The 15277-nt window shown below is 47.8% G+C and overlaps 9 protein-coding genes across 9 annotated transcripts, besides 11 other annotated features; all 9 read left to right on the top strand.

Moving 5' to 3' along the window:
* Positions 1-411: 411 nt before the first annotated feature.
* TraAM80_00656 (uncharacterized protein) lies at positions 412-954 on the top strand (the record flags this gene model as incomplete). The annotated part of the gene is made up of 1 exon (XM_029377727.1): positions 412-954. One exon carries the CDS (start codon positions 412-414, stop codon positions 952-954), a length of 543 nt encoding a protein of 180 aa, XP_029242386.1.
* A 1265-nt stretch (positions 955-2219) lies between these two features.
* TraAM80_00655 (putative solute carrier family 35 member F6-like) lies at positions 2220-3452 on the top strand (the record flags this gene model as incomplete). The annotated part of the gene is made up of 1 exon (XM_029377726.1): positions 2220-3452. One exon carries the CDS (start codon positions 2220-2222, stop codon positions 3450-3452), a length of 1233 nt encoding a protein of 410 aa, XP_029242385.1.
* A 351-nt stretch (positions 3453-3803) lies between these two features.
* Positions 3804-3827: a microsatellite.
* A 46-nt stretch (positions 3828-3873) lies between these two features.
* Positions 3874-3911: a microsatellite.
* Positions 3912-3981: 70 nt separating this feature from the next.
* Positions 3982-5076, top strand: TraAM80_00654 (putative ATP-dependent DEAD/H RNA helicase; the record flags this gene model as incomplete). Its single annotated transcript, XM_029377725.1, has 1 exon — positions 3982-5076. The coding sequence occupies one exon, from the start codon at positions 3982-3984 to the stop codon at positions 5074-5076; it is 1095 nt and encodes a 364-aa protein (XP_029242384.1).
* A 256-nt stretch (positions 5077-5332) lies between these two features.
* On the top strand, positions 5333-5980 carry TraAM80_00653 (RNA editing complex protein MP24; the record flags this gene model as incomplete). The annotated part of the gene is made up of 1 exon (XM_029377724.1): positions 5333-5980. One exon carries the CDS (start codon positions 5333-5335, stop codon positions 5978-5980), a length of 648 nt encoding a protein of 215 aa, XP_029242383.1.
* Positions 5981-6284: 304 nt separating this feature from the next.
* Positions 6285-6301: a microsatellite.
* A 90-nt stretch (positions 6302-6391) lies between these two features.
* Positions 6392-6850, top strand: TraAM80_00652 (RNA editing complex protein MP18; the record flags this gene model as incomplete). Its single annotated transcript, XM_029377723.1, has 1 exon — positions 6392-6850. The coding sequence occupies one exon, from the start codon at positions 6392-6394 to the stop codon at positions 6848-6850; it is 459 nt and encodes a 152-aa protein (XP_029242382.1).
* Positions 6851-7295: 445 nt separating this feature from the next.
* Positions 7296-7766, top strand: TraAM80_00651 (Protein C21orf2; the record flags this gene model as incomplete). The annotated part of the gene is made up of 1 exon (XM_029377722.1): positions 7296-7766. The coding sequence occupies one exon, from the start codon at positions 7296-7298 to the stop codon at positions 7764-7766; it is 471 nt and encodes a 156-aa protein (XP_029242381.1).
* Positions 7767-7782: 16 nt separating this feature from the next.
* On the top strand, positions 7783-8133 carry TraAM80_00650 (uncharacterized protein; the record flags this gene model as incomplete). The annotated part of the gene is made up of 1 exon (XM_029377721.1): positions 7783-8133. The coding sequence occupies one exon, from the start codon at positions 7783-7785 to the stop codon at positions 8131-8133; it is 351 nt and encodes a 116-aa protein (XP_029242380.1).
* Positions 8134-8678: 545 nt separating this feature from the next.
* Positions 8679-8713: a microsatellite.
* A 143-nt stretch (positions 8714-8856) lies between these two features.
* On the top strand, positions 8857-10233 carry TraAM80_00649 (putative protein kinase, putative,mitogen-activated protein kinase; the record flags this gene model as incomplete). The annotated part of the gene is made up of 1 exon (XM_029377720.1): positions 8857-10233. One exon carries the CDS (start codon positions 8857-8859, stop codon positions 10231-10233), a length of 1377 nt encoding a protein of 458 aa, XP_029242379.1.
* Positions 10234-10537: 304 nt separating this feature from the next.
* Positions 10538-10651: a sequence feature (A-rich).
* Positions 10652-10722: 71 nt separating this feature from the next.
* Positions 10723-10751: a microsatellite.
* A 580-nt stretch (positions 10752-11331) lies between these two features.
* Positions 11332-11352: a microsatellite.
* Positions 11353-12131: 779 nt separating this feature from the next.
* Positions 12132-12156: a microsatellite.
* Positions 12157-12350: 194 nt separating this feature from the next.
* Positions 12351-12379: a sequence feature (A-rich).
* Positions 12380-13290: 911 nt separating this feature from the next.
* Positions 13291-14676, top strand: TraAM80_00648 (uncharacterized protein; the record flags this gene model as incomplete). Its single annotated transcript, XM_029377719.1, has 1 exon — positions 13291-14676. The coding sequence occupies one exon, from the start codon at positions 13291-13293 to the stop codon at positions 14674-14676; it is 1386 nt and encodes a 461-aa protein (XP_029242378.1).
* A 226-nt stretch (positions 14677-14902) lies between these two features.
* Positions 14903-14927: a microsatellite.
* Positions 14928-15185: 258 nt separating this feature from the next.
* Positions 15186-15221: a microsatellite.
* Between the last annotated feature and the right edge of the window lie 56 nt (positions 15222-15277).

Genomic DNA, 15277 nt, shown 5'->3' with positions numbered 1-15277 from the left:
ATACTTGTAACTTGACGAAAGGGAAATCATAAGTACGTGAAATGACGGGGATCGATCCCCGTCTTGTGGGTTAGGCTTATGCAGTGTTACCTTGCTTTTTTGCGTGAAAATGATGAGAAACGAGAGAAAGGCCACCGCAAGAAGAAATCACATGAGTAGAACAAATCGGAGTCGGTGAAAGTGTCACGATGGGCGGTGAGAGGAATATGAAGGTTCTGCACATGTGTTGGAATTTCATCCTCCATGATTATTGCGCATGAGTGGTAGCCGTGTGCCAGTGTTTGATCGCATGGCTTTTTCCCCCTTTTTTACTTGGTCTTTTTCTTTTTAACCCGGACTTATTCAAACAATAATCACAAACCCAAAAAACAAAGAGCGAAATAATATCAGTCTTTTACACTATTGTTTGGGATGAGGGGTGTGAGCATTGTTTGTTTTTTTCTTTGCGTCACACTTGCTTTCCAAGTGCTGCCTTTGCATGCGGAGCCGTCACCGATTCCTGCTCGAGCCCAACGATCCTCCACTCAGAAAATACCTTTCAGGGCGTCTCCCACCGATTTGTTGGTGTTCCCGTTCTCTGCCTGTGATGCGGATGTGAAGCAGCTATGCCCCACGCAAAAGGAGTCGCCGCTTAAGTGTCTCCTGCAGCACTTTGAGTCCCAACGGTCCTCCGAATACCCGTGGCGACGACGCCCCGCCTTCAGCAAGGCCTGCAGCAGGTGGCTATGGGCAAGGCAGGAGTGTGTGTCGTACGTGCGGTTGGCAGGAAAGTGCCGCGTTTCGGAAAGTGCAAGAGACTGTCTTCGACGCGTGCCACCGCGCGACCTTCCTCCGGGTTGCCGTGACACAGAGTACTACCGAAGTGTGTTGTTGTATGGAGAGATGAAGAGGACACAGAGAATGCGCCCCCCAGAGAAGAGTAAAGAAAACAGAACCGAACAGCACGCAGAGTAGAGAAAACTCGAAGCAGTTGAAGTTCTTGATGCGTTGACTGTCATGGATACAAGTTGCCCTAGGACAAGACGCATAAACGACAACGACATGACACACACACAACAAAAAAAAAAAAGAAGAGCGGAAAATAAATAAGGCGAAGCAAAGTAAACACTTGGGAGACAAGAAAAGTCAAGAAAAAAAAAAGGAACAAAAAGGATAGACACCGTCTGTACAACAACAAAAAAAAAAAGGAGCTGCAATAAAAAACGAGGGAAATGGAAAGTTAAGGGAGCAAGGACAGATAATGACAGAACTGACACTGAACACAAATCTGAAGCGCGAGCAATTTAATGCATGAGACCCCTGAAAAAATCCATCCCCCAGAAATATCTTTTTGTACGACCGTATATATATAAAAAGTGAAACAATAGTAAGTTTAGAGCTCTTGGCTTCACGAGGTAGACATGCAATTTCTGTGTGTCCTTGAAAGAAAGGAGGCAGCCCTTCGTTTGACCACGTCTTCGCTGTTTGACCCTTATCCTTTTATTCGGGTTGACGTATGTACACGGTGCTTGTATGCATAATTTATTGATTCCAAACCCATATTGGACGTCTAATCCCACTTGTACTCGAGCTTTGTTTTTTTTTCTTCTTCCCCTCATCCCAATAGTTTCAGCGTTCTATACACGCGTCACGATGGGAGTGCATGTGAAAATGATGGCAGCATCGTTGACGTGTCGCGCCACTATTTTTTAAGGCAAAAAGAATGATCTGTGTGTGTTTTTTTTTGTACACAACTGTTTTTTTTTTCCTTTTTTTTACGTGAAGGAAATGTATGATTGGATGATTGGTGTTGCGGCACCCTTCCTCCTCTCTTCATTGTTCCTTTTTTTTTTCTTTAGGTGTTTTGTTCGTTGTTTGGAGACTGCTCTTACGCGGCTGGAGGTCATAGGCGACGGGTGTCTCAGACTGAATACGTTCACTGGTGATAGGTTTCTAGTGCTCTGTCTGCTAATACCCGAGGTGCCAAGTGTGTAGCTCCGTGACTTTCCATGCATTATGTCCTGTGACTCGGTGCCTGTTTTTTTTTTCCCCCCCCCTCTCTCCCTCTCACCTTTTAAGCGCACTTTGTTTTGTTTTCTTTGCTTTTTTCTGAGCCAACTACGTTTGCCAGGCAACTGGTGGGACTTGGGGTGATGCGATGAACCTATGGGGAAGACGCCCACTCATGTTCTCAACCTTCTACTCCTTTTTGTGTGACTTGTTTTTCGAAGTTGCCCGGGATGCCACAACTGGTCTTTTTTGCTTTACTTAGCGCAGCATACATTTTTTGGGGGACGCTGCAGACGCTCAGCATTAAGTGGGCAGATGTGCTCACGGCAACCGATCGTTTTCAGGACTATAAATATGGTTTTGCACACCCTTTTGTTCAGGCGTTCATCATGTTTGTGTCAGAGGGCCTCTCCTTGGTCGTGCTTGGCGTTCTGATACTGGTGAAACGATATGTGCGCCGGCAAAAAATTGTCAGGGGGGATGACGTTGCTTTGCCGTGCAATCCTATCGTGTGGATGCTTCCTGCAGGAGCAGACCTTGGCGCGTCTATCTTGCAGAACATGGGTCTGATGTTAACGTACGCCTCTGTGTATCAAATGTTGCGTGGCGCAGTGCTGCTCTTTGTGGGGCTGCTGTCGCGCATTTGGTTGGGACGACGGTTTACACGCGTGGAGTGCGTTGGAATGTTTATTGTGGCTGTTGGTCTCACACTTGTTGGACTCAGCTCCGTTTTGGGTCGCTTTTCGTCAGGGACGAGTAACGCCAATCGGAGTCCCTTTCTTGGGAGCGTGCTAATTGTGTTGGCGCAGGTGTTACACGCCTATCAAGGTGTTTGTGAGGAGCGCCTTGTGAAGTTGTACCGCGTCCCCCCATTGCAGATGGTGGGTACAGAGGGATTCTATGGAGTGGGAATGATCCTTATGCTTTTGGCGGTTTTTCAGCTATTTCCTTTCTCCCCATTTCAACATAACATTGTTGGTCCCATCGACAGTGACACTCAGCACAACATGGAACACGCACGTGTTCCATTTGACGATGTTATTCTCGCCTTTGATCAAATGTGGCTAAGTCGTTCCTGCTTGCTCTCAATGCTGGCGTACATTTTGGGAGGGTTTTTTTACAATACATGTCAAATGACAATTATTAGGCATTTTTCGGCTACGAATTGTGTCATGGTGGGGTCCTTGCGTAATATTGCCGTGTGGGTGGTGGCTCTTTCCCTTTCCAGAATATTTGATGAACACTTTAATGTGGTGGAGTTGGCTGGTTTTTTATTTCTTGTTGCAGGAAATGTTGTGTTCCAGAATGTCATTCCAGATCACTGGTGGCATAAATGCTACGAAGTTGTGCTTGGCCAGCGTGAGGGACAAGGTGAGCATGAACGTACAGAGGATGTTTTAGAGGTTGCACAGGAAGGTGATGTGCTTTCCCCGCATACCATTCGGCATGCTGCCAATGCGTAATTGGAATTGGAATTGGAATCTATGTAATGGAGGCACTGCAACAGTGCTGTCAATGGATGCAAGCATGGAAAATTAATTAAACGAATGCTAGCTGGCTTATTATTTTTTGTCCTGTTTTGTTTTTTGATGTCGTGGATGCTTCCCTTCTTTTGCTTTCCTTTTTCTCTTCTTATGCATTTGCAGTGTTTTTTGTCCTTCTGCAGACGTTTCAACTTAGAGATTTGTTCGTGGAACGTATTCAAGTGGTGGCAAAACTTCTTTCACCGCCTTGGTAAAGGAAGGCAGTGAAACCACGCCCCTTGAGGGTGAAAGGTCCGGTAGGGGGGTGGTATGCATGACCTACACTTATTATTGTTTGTTTGTTGGTTGTTGTTTTTCTTAAATTTCCTATTGTCATTCACGTGATGTTACTCATCTTCGTTTATTATTATTATTATTATTATTGTTATTATTGTTATTTGCTGTATAGCCACACCAGCAGAAGCGACGCACTGCAGAGTGCTAGAACCGCGTACATAGAGTAGATGAGATGTGTGACGCAGACGGGCAACAATGCCCTTCCGCAAATGTGATTTTCGTAGTTGAACTGGAGCAGGACATGAGCCGCAGCGAGGTTGAGATTGTAGAGGACGAGGAGCGGAAATTTCTTTATTGGAAATACAAGGCTTCTATTGCACTGGTAACAAGCATGCACGAAGGCACCAGTGTCCCTACAGCATGGGATTGTCTTGATAACTCATCTCCGCATGGTGACAGCGGCGGGCATGCCGCTTTGGAGGAGTGGTGGGAGCGACGCTCCACAGCGCACCCGTACAAGACGAATACAGCTGTGATGCCGCAGTGCAAGAAGGAGTCAGTGACCTTTCATCGTAGTAGGTCGCCCTTGACATGGATTTGGAATCCGGTGCGAGCTGGTGAGGCGGAAACGCGTGCGACACAGCCTGTAAGTGGTACCTTTCATGTTGGAGGTGCGCCTGTTACAGATGTAGGGAGGCCTTGCAGCGGTCTTTGCACTCCACTGCAAGAACGTCCCATGTGCACTTCACTGTTGCTGTCATTGCGTGACGACAGACGGCTACACGGGGACGGCAGGAAAAGACGATGGAACAGCAGCAGTAACCTTTGCAGTAAGGCTGCTGCCTCAAGCTTTGCGGCAGTGGCACCCAAAGATGTGGCTCGTTTTCCCAAAAAGGCTTTGACGCCCCCCGTAGGGCGGAGCCAATCTTCACTGGGTAGAGGGGGCCTCTCCAGCAGACGGGAGTACCGCCCCTTGGAAAAAGAAATGGGTATCACGGTCAGGAGACCCAAGACTCTTGTTGATAATCGTTTTGGGCGATTGAATATGTTGCAGGAGCTTCTTCGCATGGAGTTGGAACGTGAGACGTTTGAAGACTGGCAGGTTCTGCGAGATGAATTCATAAGGATAGGTTGTAAGCAGATGGAGGAAAAACCGCTGCGGCGCGCTTTAAGGCATGTAGCTGGCAAAGTGGAAGGTCGTGTACGGGCGGCGGCGATGAAGTTCACTTGGGAAAGAGAAAAAAGGCGCCAAGAGAGACGCTTTCAGGCACTGGAGCTCTATACCTCGCACTCGGAGACGGTGAGGTCAGGTGCTATTGCACGTTAACCTCTTCTCTTCCAAACTATTTAGAATACGAATGAGAGAGCACACACACACCTGCAATCTAGACGGGTACATGGAAAGAAGTTTCTGGGAGTTGAGACGAAAAAAAATTGTTCTGTGTGTGCGTGTGCTTTTCCTGGTGTTTGGTAGCTGTTTCCGTTGCTGCGGACTCCTTCGCTGCTTACTTTTTTTCATATATATATATATTGTCATCTTTATTGCGTTTTTTTTGTTTGTGCGTCTTTGCCCTGTGGAAGGGATGCATAATTCAGTTGTGCTGTTGCGTGCAAACCGTCCTCTACTAGAGAAGGCCACTACAACACTACAGCACGCTGTTGAGGTTGCATATGCATCTGGGCTATTGGGGCCGGTTCCTCACACTATTAGGGGGATGCCGGAGGCTGACGCCTTTGCGCCGAACTCTGTAGCTGACCCAATGGGGCCACGTCTAAAATTTAACATGGGCGGCAGCGATGGTGACCATGAAAGGGCGCGTGATCGGGTTCGTTTTGCCTCCCGCTGTGCGGAGGGAGCGAGTGTGGGTGCATCATCATCGGCGGTCTCGATTGCCCACATTGAGGGAATTGTGCGGCATGCGATGTGCGGCAACCTTGACGGAGCTGCGGTTTTGCAGCTGATCCTTGAGGTTGAGGAGGAAAACGAACGCCTTCCACTTGCGGCCCGGTGGCGCCCAGGCTGCCGCGAGAGTATGCAAAGACTAAAAAACGGCACATATGTGACAGATGCCAAAGAACGGTTTGAGGGGAAGCGAGTGCTCTTGAGCGGGAGACTGCAGGTGGAGGAGCGCTACGATACACATAGCAAGATGCTGCACAAGGTGCCGGTCCTGATTATGCTACCAACGCCGTCACTTGAGGGAAGCTGTTTGTCTATTCTTGCCGAATGAGGCTCTTTGTCTTTCTCCGGCAAGGTGAAGGAAATGGGTCGGGGTCGAGCTATTCTTTTTTGCTTGTTTGCATTATTATTATTGATGTGCACCGTTGATGTTATGCTATGTCTACTATGATTTTTTCTTGTCTTTATCCTGCCCTCGTTGCTGTTGTTTTTCTAATTTCTCGTTCTGCTGCGAGCCGCACAGTGTGGACTTTGCCAAGGGTTATACCAGCACTTTTCCCTCCAATCCGCGGCGTGGTGAAGCGCGAGGGGAAAAACAATAGCACTCAAGAAAGCATAAACGAAGGTGGAAAAGGAATAATAATAATAATAAAAGGCTGTAGCGGGGGGCTGTCAGTGCGTACCGTTTCTTGTTCCTTTAAATATACATAGATATATGTTCTTCCGCACGTGTTGTCGCCTGATGCTTCGGCGCACAGCCCCACATCGATGCAAAAGTGTCAATAGTGTGACTTTGGTTGGCGTGGTGCACGACATCCAGAGCGGGTTTGTCTACGAGGACGCCGTCACGCAGTTCACTCTCACAACGACAAGTATCGACACAACGCACCCGACACAAGAGGTCGTGGTGGAGAAGGATCACCACACGATCCGCTGCTTTGGCGAACTTTTCTCCGCGGAAGTGCGGCAGAAGATTAAAGAAGGCAACGTTGTTTGTGTCAATGGGCGCCTGCGACTTAGCCCACAGCTTGAGCCGTCGTGCAACAAACATTTCTACTTTCCCTACATCCAGGTTCAGCCTCCTCATGGTCAAGTGGCCGTTATTCACGGTGACCGGAGGACCACACCGGCGTCTGTGAATCCGACCGTTGACGAAATTCCCACGGAAACTGAGAGTGGTACGGCCGGCAGCTCATCTTAGCCCAACTAAGCTTCCAGTGTGTGCCAGGGGAAGCTTATTTACAGAGAGATAAGTGCGAGGAGCGTGGTGAGAGCCAATAAGAAAGATCAAAAAAAGAAAGAAAAAATGCGTGTACTTCTGTCTGTGTGTGTTGGAGGATGTTGTGGAGGCGGCTCATGAGGAAATGCTAGTTGAGGATTCTGTTCGTGTAGTTTTTTTTTTTTTAATTTGATGCCGTGGTAAACGACATGTGGGGAGCGGCATGCCTGTTTCCCTAATCTCTGCACATATTTCTTTTTTGTCCCGTGTTTGTCGCTTTCCCCTCTTGCTGAATCCAGAAAGGGGTAGAAGGCTGGGCGTATACAGGTCTGCCACGTCCCCTCCCTCTCCCAAAAAAATAGAAAGAGGGGCAAGACCATATCATATATATAAACGGAATCGGAGGCCTATTACGGGGGTGTTCTGGATGCCGCCGCAGCCTGTTGTTTTGAGGGAGCAAACGGTTTTGGAACGGACCAAGGCCGAGACTCTGTCGGCGGTGCGCAACCTCAATCTGTGGGGGGAGGGATTGACGGATGTGTCTGTTGTTGAAAAGATCCCTGGCATTGAAGTGCTCGCATTGGCCGCCAATCGGTTGACGACACTGCGTCCTTTTTCTTTGTGCACATCGCTGAGGGAGTTGTATCTGCGAAAGAATGACATCAAATCGCTTGCTGAGGTGAAGTACATAAAGGAGCTTCCAAAACTGCATACGCTCTGGCTTATGGATAACCCGTGTGCAAAGAGCCCCAACTATCGCAGTTTCGTTATTCGGTGTTGCCCACATCTGCGGCAGCTAGATGACATTGAGGTCACCGAGAAGGAGCGGGATGAAAGCGAAAAGGAAGCTTTCAGAAAGTGCAGTACAATGTATATTAGAACACGGGACCATCACTAAGGCGGAGCTTACCAGCATGCCGTCGCAGCCGAATAGTCCTTCGGCTGCGACAAAGGTAGCTGAAAAAGGGCTCACTGCGGGTGCCGTTGGCCAGCTTAGCAAAGATGGGAGGGCGAAGGAAAAAGAGAAGGAGCGACGACAAGACACCAACCACCCCGGTTGCACAGTGCGGACACCAAGTTCCGGGTCCAGGCTCAGCGGTGTTCCATACGCGGCGGTTCAAACCCAACAGGCAATTCTTAACGCCATTGTGTCGCTCATACCTGAACTGACGCTGGAGTCTCTGGGGGTGCTTTGGAAGGAAGTTCGAGTGGAGATAGGGCGGAAGGAAAAGCTCACGCAAGCACTCCCAAGTGGTCCACAGTAGCAGAACTCTGTGTCAGTGAGTATTTCCTTGTTTGTATGCTTTTCCGTCACCGTATAATTGTTGCTGTTGTTGTTTTCTCCTGCCCTTCCGTCTTCCTCGCGGAGTAAATATTGCGTAGATTGTATGCGTACTCCAACCCCCGCCAGATCATCTACGCATTCCTTTCGTGTCTTTGTTGTTGCTGCGCATTCCTGCCTGTGCGTTCTTTTTTTTTTTTGCGTCTCCCGGCGTTTTGCGAAGAAAGAAGAAGAGGGACGAAAGGACGCCAGCCAAGGCGCGTGAAGAAGATCGGAGGAAAAGAGGGCAGACCCGCATCTCTGGTGGGAGGACAAAAGAGCGAAGAGGAGAGGACTACAAGGAAACTCCAGTTAGTGGAGAAACAGTAGTTTCAAGAAAGGGACGAGTCCAGAGGTACGCGTAACGCGTCTGTGAAGAACACCTCAACGGGGGAAAAGGAAGCAGTCTTGAGGGATTCGCGTCAGCGCGGAGCAGAGTGTGGCCCTGTGTGCGTCTGAATAGGCGGGGTGGGAGAAGGGTGTGATCGAATATATATATATATATATATATATATATATATATAATAAGAGGAGTTTTGACGTTTCCGAGAGAAATAAAGTAAAATCAAAAATTAAAAGAAACGAGGGAAAGGGGAAGAAATACAAAGGAGGGAAAAGGAACAGGGACAGCAGCAGCACCACCACCACCCAAAAAAAAAGAAAAAAAATGTCGTCTGAAATAGAGCCACATATTCTCCGCAAGTACGAGATCCAGGCGCAGTTAGGACAGGGTGCGTACGGCATCGTTTGGCGTGCCTCCGATCGACGCACCCGTCAAGTAGTTGCTTTAAAAAAAATTTATGATGCCTTTCAAAACGCAACTGATGCCCAGCGTACGTTTCGAGAGATCATGTTTCTACAGGCTCTTAAACACCCGAATATCATTAAACTGCTGCATGTGCACCGTGCCACTAACGATAAGGACATATACCTTGTCTTTGAGTACATGGAAACTGACTTGCATGTTGTGATCCGTGCCAACATACTGGAGGACATTCACAAACAGTTTATCATCTATCAGCTTCTTAAAACGTTGAAGTATCTTCATTCTGCTGAATTGCTGCACCGTGACATGAAGCCGTCAAATCTTTTGGTTAACAGTGATTGTTCAATGAAGGTAGCAGACTTTGGATTAGCGCGATCCATTCTCTCACTGGAGAAGGAACAGGTGGCTCGCCCTGTCCTCACAGATTACATCATGACTCGTTGGTACCGGCCGCCGGAGATTCTTTTGGGTTCGACACGTTACACAAAGGGAGTGGACATGTGGGCCGTGGGATGTATCCTTGCCGAACTCCTTTTAGGGAGACCAATATTTCCTGGACGTACAACAATAAAGCAGCTGGAACTCATCATAAACGTTCTGGGTGAGCCTACCCCAGAGGATATTGCGTCGACAAACTCTCAGTTTGCAGAAACGATGATGATGCGGGATATTCGACGCACAAATGTTACAACGTTTGCAGAGTTATTGCCCAAAGCTTCACCAGACGCAATTGACTTGGTTCAAAAACTTATGCGTTTTAATCCCAACGAGCGTCTCACCGCTGAGCAGGCGCTCGAGCATCCCTATGTCGCTGCCTTTCACAGGGTGCAGGACGAGCCTTCTGCACCGGCACCAGTTACGATCTCGCTTCCAGACGACACGCGTTTTACGATGCAGGAATACCGCGAGCGTCTCTACCAAGAGATTGCTAATGCGAGACGAAAGGTACGCCGAGAGGCAGTTGCGGCCTCAACTTCAAGGAAAGTTGCCGAAGTTCCGGAGACACGGGTTCGCCCGCCCTCCTCCGCTGCTGGGTCTGCAGTGGAGGAAAGGCGGGAGAAGGTTCGTGATGTGGCAAGTTCGCACACCACTACACAATCATCATCTTCGACCGCCGTTAGGCCCCAATCATCATCCGCCACACGTACAACGTTGGCGAATGGTACCAATCAAGCTCTTATTGCGAGTAGGACGTCTGACCCGACGCGCCATTTGCGTCACACTCGGCCCGCTATTTTGCGTCATGGGCTCAATGGCTCACGCGCTGCCAATAAGTAGAAGAGAAGATGTTGAGCGGTTTATATGCCTAGAAAAAGAGGGAAAAATGAGCAGAGAGCAAGGGGAGGAAGGGGGGGGGGAGCGGAATGATGTGCACAGGTCAGAGGATGCGGGGGCACGTGAGGAAATGGCGACACACCAGCCGTGAATGTATGCCCAGGTCGAAGTACTTTCTTCCAACCTTCAAGATTTTTTTTTTTTTATGTCCCCTCTGTTGGTGTTGTTTCCTTTTTGCCCTTTTTGTTCTTGTTTTTGTTCCAGAATACCCCATGCTTTTTTGTGGTAGTTGTCGAAAGTACAATGATGTTTTTTTTTTTTTTAGTTTCTTGTTGTTTCCACTTTTTTTCCTTTCTTTTTGTTTTTGTTTTTATTTTGTGGGTTCCAGTATTTGCCATCTGTTTTGTTTTGTGTATGTGTTCATTCCTCGCCGGTGCGACGTGAGAGGCGCTACCAAGACGAACAGTGTTGCCGACTTTTGTTACGCGCGCGCACACACACACACACATACATACACTCACTCTCTTTCTTGTCGGTGTGCTTTTATTGGCTATACCCAGTCTGCGTGGTTAAGATACTCGACGAGAGGAGATGAACGAGTTGGTGAAGGGAGGGATGCTTGTGTTTGCGTTTGTCTCTGGGAGTGTCCCTCTCTCCCTCCGTATATACAATACATATGTACACACAACCGGATAGATGTTTCTGTGCATTCATCATCTGAAGGCGGGAGTGGGGGGCGGTTCGTTGTTTCGGTGGTGAATGCGATAGTAGCTGGCGTGCGTAAGGCGGCGGGTGTGGGGTGTTCGACGCATTGTTTGAAAGGAGATATGAGGAGCGGGTCTGAAGGGGCGCATAACTGACGTGGAAGGAAGGTGTGCAGTCAGCGGCACCGCTTCCTCCCTTGGGAACACACACACGAAGCAGACGAGAAACAAAAAGGGGGAGGTAAACTGCGAGTAGCAAAGGAAGTAGGAAGAGGAAAAAAAAAAATAATGTGTACAGACACGCGGAGAAGAGCGGACATAATAAGAGTGAAGGTAAAGGAGTAACTCCCGCGAACTCCTTATTTTTTTTGATATTTCACTGCCATCTTACTTCCCGTTTTTTTTTTTTTTTTTTTTTGTACCAGCTTGCTATACTTTCTTCCTTTTTTCACCTTTTGCTTGTGTGTGGTTTTTATGGTTATAATTGGCGCTCTTGGTAAATCTCTTTTCTCCTTTTCATTGCCGCGTGTTTACGCTCTCGTTGGTGGAGTAGATGTGGGGGTTCCATGCCGCTGCTTTGCTTTAGAAGTTGTGGTTTTTCTCACCGTATGGTGTTGTGGTTTTGCGGGGCGACATGTGGGTTAGGTGAAATGACGCGGTACGCATAGTGTGCATGGGTGTGTGTGTCTGGACTCCGCGGGTTGTGGTTGCATTCGTCCCCATCCACTCTTTTGCCGCAGAGAGGAGGGGCGGTACGTCGAAACAAGACTGAGACGTGAACCCATTGCAATCAGCTTGGGTTTTAACCAAATGAAAGAGAGAAGGCAGCTGAAATAAAGGAAAAAAAAATACACGCACAGAAGCGAACAAAAAATGACGGAATGGCGGCGATGATAGGATAGACGAGGGACGAAGGTGGGGTGGTGAATGAAGAGCACGGGGGGTAAATTGATTGCTGACCAGTGCAGAAAGCAGACTAGAAGGCGTGTATCTAATATACACAAAGATATAGTATTATTGTGTATATACAATGTGTTTGTCTGTAGGTGTAGCAGCACCATAAACTCACAGAGAACGTGCAAAAATGGAGACTGGCATACGGGTGGGTTGGGTGGGGGGACACGACACCACTATAGCCAATAAGGAGTGTGGAAACACTACTATCCCCTCTATCTTTGTGTATTCCTGCCTTCCTGAATATATATATATATATATATATATACTGAGTCGCTTTCTGTTCCTCCGTCTATATTTTTGAACCTCCGGGTGTGCGTTGGTTTACTTTTCTGTCTCTCTCCACTTGACATCGTCAATCACCATGGATCCCTCAATAACATACACGCAGAGGTATACATGTAGCACTGCGCATGCATGCGTGTATTTCTCTGTCATGACCGCCATTTTATCACTTGTTGATTTTGTTGTTTTTCTTTTTTTCTTTTGTTACAATTTCCGCCTACATGAATCACTTGCGCCTTTATTGTTGTTGTTGTGTGTTCTACCCCTCTCCCCCTTTTGCGTTTATTCAGTGGCCGTTTTTTTTTTTTTGCTCACCTCATTCTTTACTTGCCGCCTCACAGATTAGTCACTGGCCAAGGTATACATACGCACGAGGACCACGAACGATGTTAGGGCAACAGGACTGCGTTAGGATGTAAAAAAAAAAAACACCAGACAGGCAAAGGAAGAAAAAATGAAACACATGATCGAAAGAAGCCATGACATTGGACTGCGTCGCCACAACACCTAACACCATTATCATCATCATAAATAAGCTAAAAAGGAAGGAACATGTTTTTTCTGTTTATTGTGTATGTGTATGTGCGTGGTTTTGCTTTTCCGTGTTTGTGGAAGTTTGCGGGGGCAGGAATGGTTGACGCTTAAGGGTAATATTTTTTATTTGTACGTTTTCTGAAAACGACCTCAAATATATATTTCTCTCACCTTATGACTGTCAACTATCGTGCAAAAGGTGAGTTTTGAATACCCATCCAACCCAACCTGCTCCGCCCCGCTTGGGAGGCGGACAAAAAGTCAGTTTCCCCCTCTTTATCTCGTCACTGTTTTTTTTTTTTTGTGATTATGTGGGTGCCAGGAATTTGCTTTGTACATTCCTGTAGGATATTGACGCAACCTTGTTGAGGTCTTCAGGGGTGGAAATGGGAAATAGACTTGATAATTTCTCTTTGTTTCTTCTCATTCTTTATTAGGGGAAAGTAAAGCTAGGACTAATCTGCTTTTGGAAGGCGTACTTTGTGTTCTCCGATCAGAGGAAAGAGTCAACGTGCCAGTTGCTAGCATCATCACAGACGGTTAAACACAAACGTTATTTCTTCACCGTTCTGCAGTGACACTGATGCGCACCAGCCCTCGAGATATGCCGCAGCAGCCTCTCTATCGCGGGGGTCAGACTGGATTTCACCAGCACCACCACAGCCCTCATCAACATCCGCAGGTTATGGGTCAACGAAGCAGAAATATCACCACTCTGGGTGGAAGCCGGGGCGGTACCACGGGCATTTCTCCTCATTTTGACCGTCATCGCACGATAAGGTTGGTGCGTCCCAGCAGCAATACCGTGGTTTGTACGCGTCTGAACCGTATTATTCCAACCTTTGCAGAGGCCAAAAATGGTGCGGTGGTCTGTGAGGAATTTATGGATAATCAAAATTGCCCATATGGCGAGTCTTGCACGCAAATACACGTTGTAAAGGAACACACATGGGACTTTATTACATCCGAAACGAATAGAAGCACAGGTCTGTTTGAACACGGATTTATTGTTCACTGTTACGATCCGCGGATGACACAGTACTATCCGATACCCAGCGAATTGGTCTTAAATACACGTGGCAGTCGCGAGTATGTTAAAATGTACAATGAGTATGGAGATAACTTTAAGGCCAAATTCAAGCTGTGTGATCATATGCTTACCCGTGGAGAATGCAGTTTGGGAGAGTCTTGCGATGATATTCATGCTATTCGAAACGATGTTTGGAACATGGAGAGTACTACCACCCATATTGCAGAGCCAGAGCAGCTATTACGCTATCCTCGCCTTTCAGCGAATATCACAGTGCGTGCCTTTGAACAAAATAGTAAGGATTCCTTTGTTGATTACCCCGGTGATCAGGTTCTTTTGACGTCGGGCTCTCTTCAGTACTTGGCGGCGTTTGAAGCTGAGGGAACTATTCCAAAGAAGAAAATGCAACACTGTGCTCATTTTCGGACCAATCGCCTTTGTCGAAGGGGTGAAGGTTGCCGTTTTCTCCATATTCTGACAGATGTGACTGGATCGCTTGGTGATTCGCTTTTGGGGGAGTTAAGCCCCCAAAGCATTTCTTGTGGCGATTCTCCCACCTCCGATATCACCGTCAACCCGCGTGTTCGCCACGGCGGCCCTTGCATGAGTGGAGGTCAAATGGCCGCTAGGTTTGCACAATGGTATTCGCCAGGAGTAGTTGACGCTGCGTCCTCAAATGTCAATCAGGGTAACGCAGGGGCTCTGGCGTTTAACAGTAGCGGTGGCGGCACAGAAGGCAGCAACCCTGGATTCGTGGCACAGGATGAACATCAAACGTTGAGTGTAACTCCTCCAGCTACTGTGCCACCTCGAGTGGCCTCCCCCAATTCGATACAAATGGGCATGATTGGCAAAATGCGGATGATCAGCCCTACGCGGCGCAATGACCCGTACCGTATGCACCCTGAAGGAGAAGCACCCCCCTCTACTTCCCATTGATCGGAAATGAACACGTGGCACGCGAATAAACGCTCTTTGCTCTCTGTAGCTACGGTATTGTATGGCAAACTTGATACTGGGGAACCGTGTGGTATATGTATGAACTTGGGTCTGGTCTCTGTCAAAGAGCAAGGGACGGGACGAGTTTCCTGGGTGCCAGCGTTACCGACCCGACCAAGTGAACTACAACCCAAAAATGGGCAACAGCCTTAAGAAGGCAAAGTGGAAAGAAAACAAAAAACAAAAAAAAACTGGTGTGGAAAAAAAAAACAGCAACAAACGCTGCACTGCCAAAAAATAAGAAATAAAATAGAGGCAGATCGGTGCACGTATGGGGGCGGATCTGCGAAGGAGACGAGAACTCTGAAGAAACGCCGAAACCAGTACGGGAAAAAAAGAGGAATGGAGTTCGAGAAAAGGGGGAATATGAAAGGACGGTGGTGAGGAGGAGAAAAAAGGGTCAAATAAGCGGAGAGTAAGGCGTGTGGAGGTTGAAGGCACAGACGCACAATGAAAACGAAAACAGAGTAAACGAACAAGAAAACTGGCCAACCCACGTGGAATGATTTGGCGAAAAATGCAATCGGGGGGAGGGAAACAA

Source organism: Trypanosoma rangeli (assembly GCF_003719475.1).
Source record: "Trypanosoma rangeli strain AM80 chromosome Unknown Tra_15.4_contig_00012, whole genome shotgun sequence".
Taxonomy (NCBI): Eukaryota; Euglenozoa; class Kinetoplastea; order Trypanosomatida; family Trypanosomatidae; genus Trypanosoma; species Trypanosoma rangeli.
The sequence above is the reverse complement of the archived record's forward strand: the minus strand, read 5'-3'. Positions and strand labels throughout refer to the sequence as shown.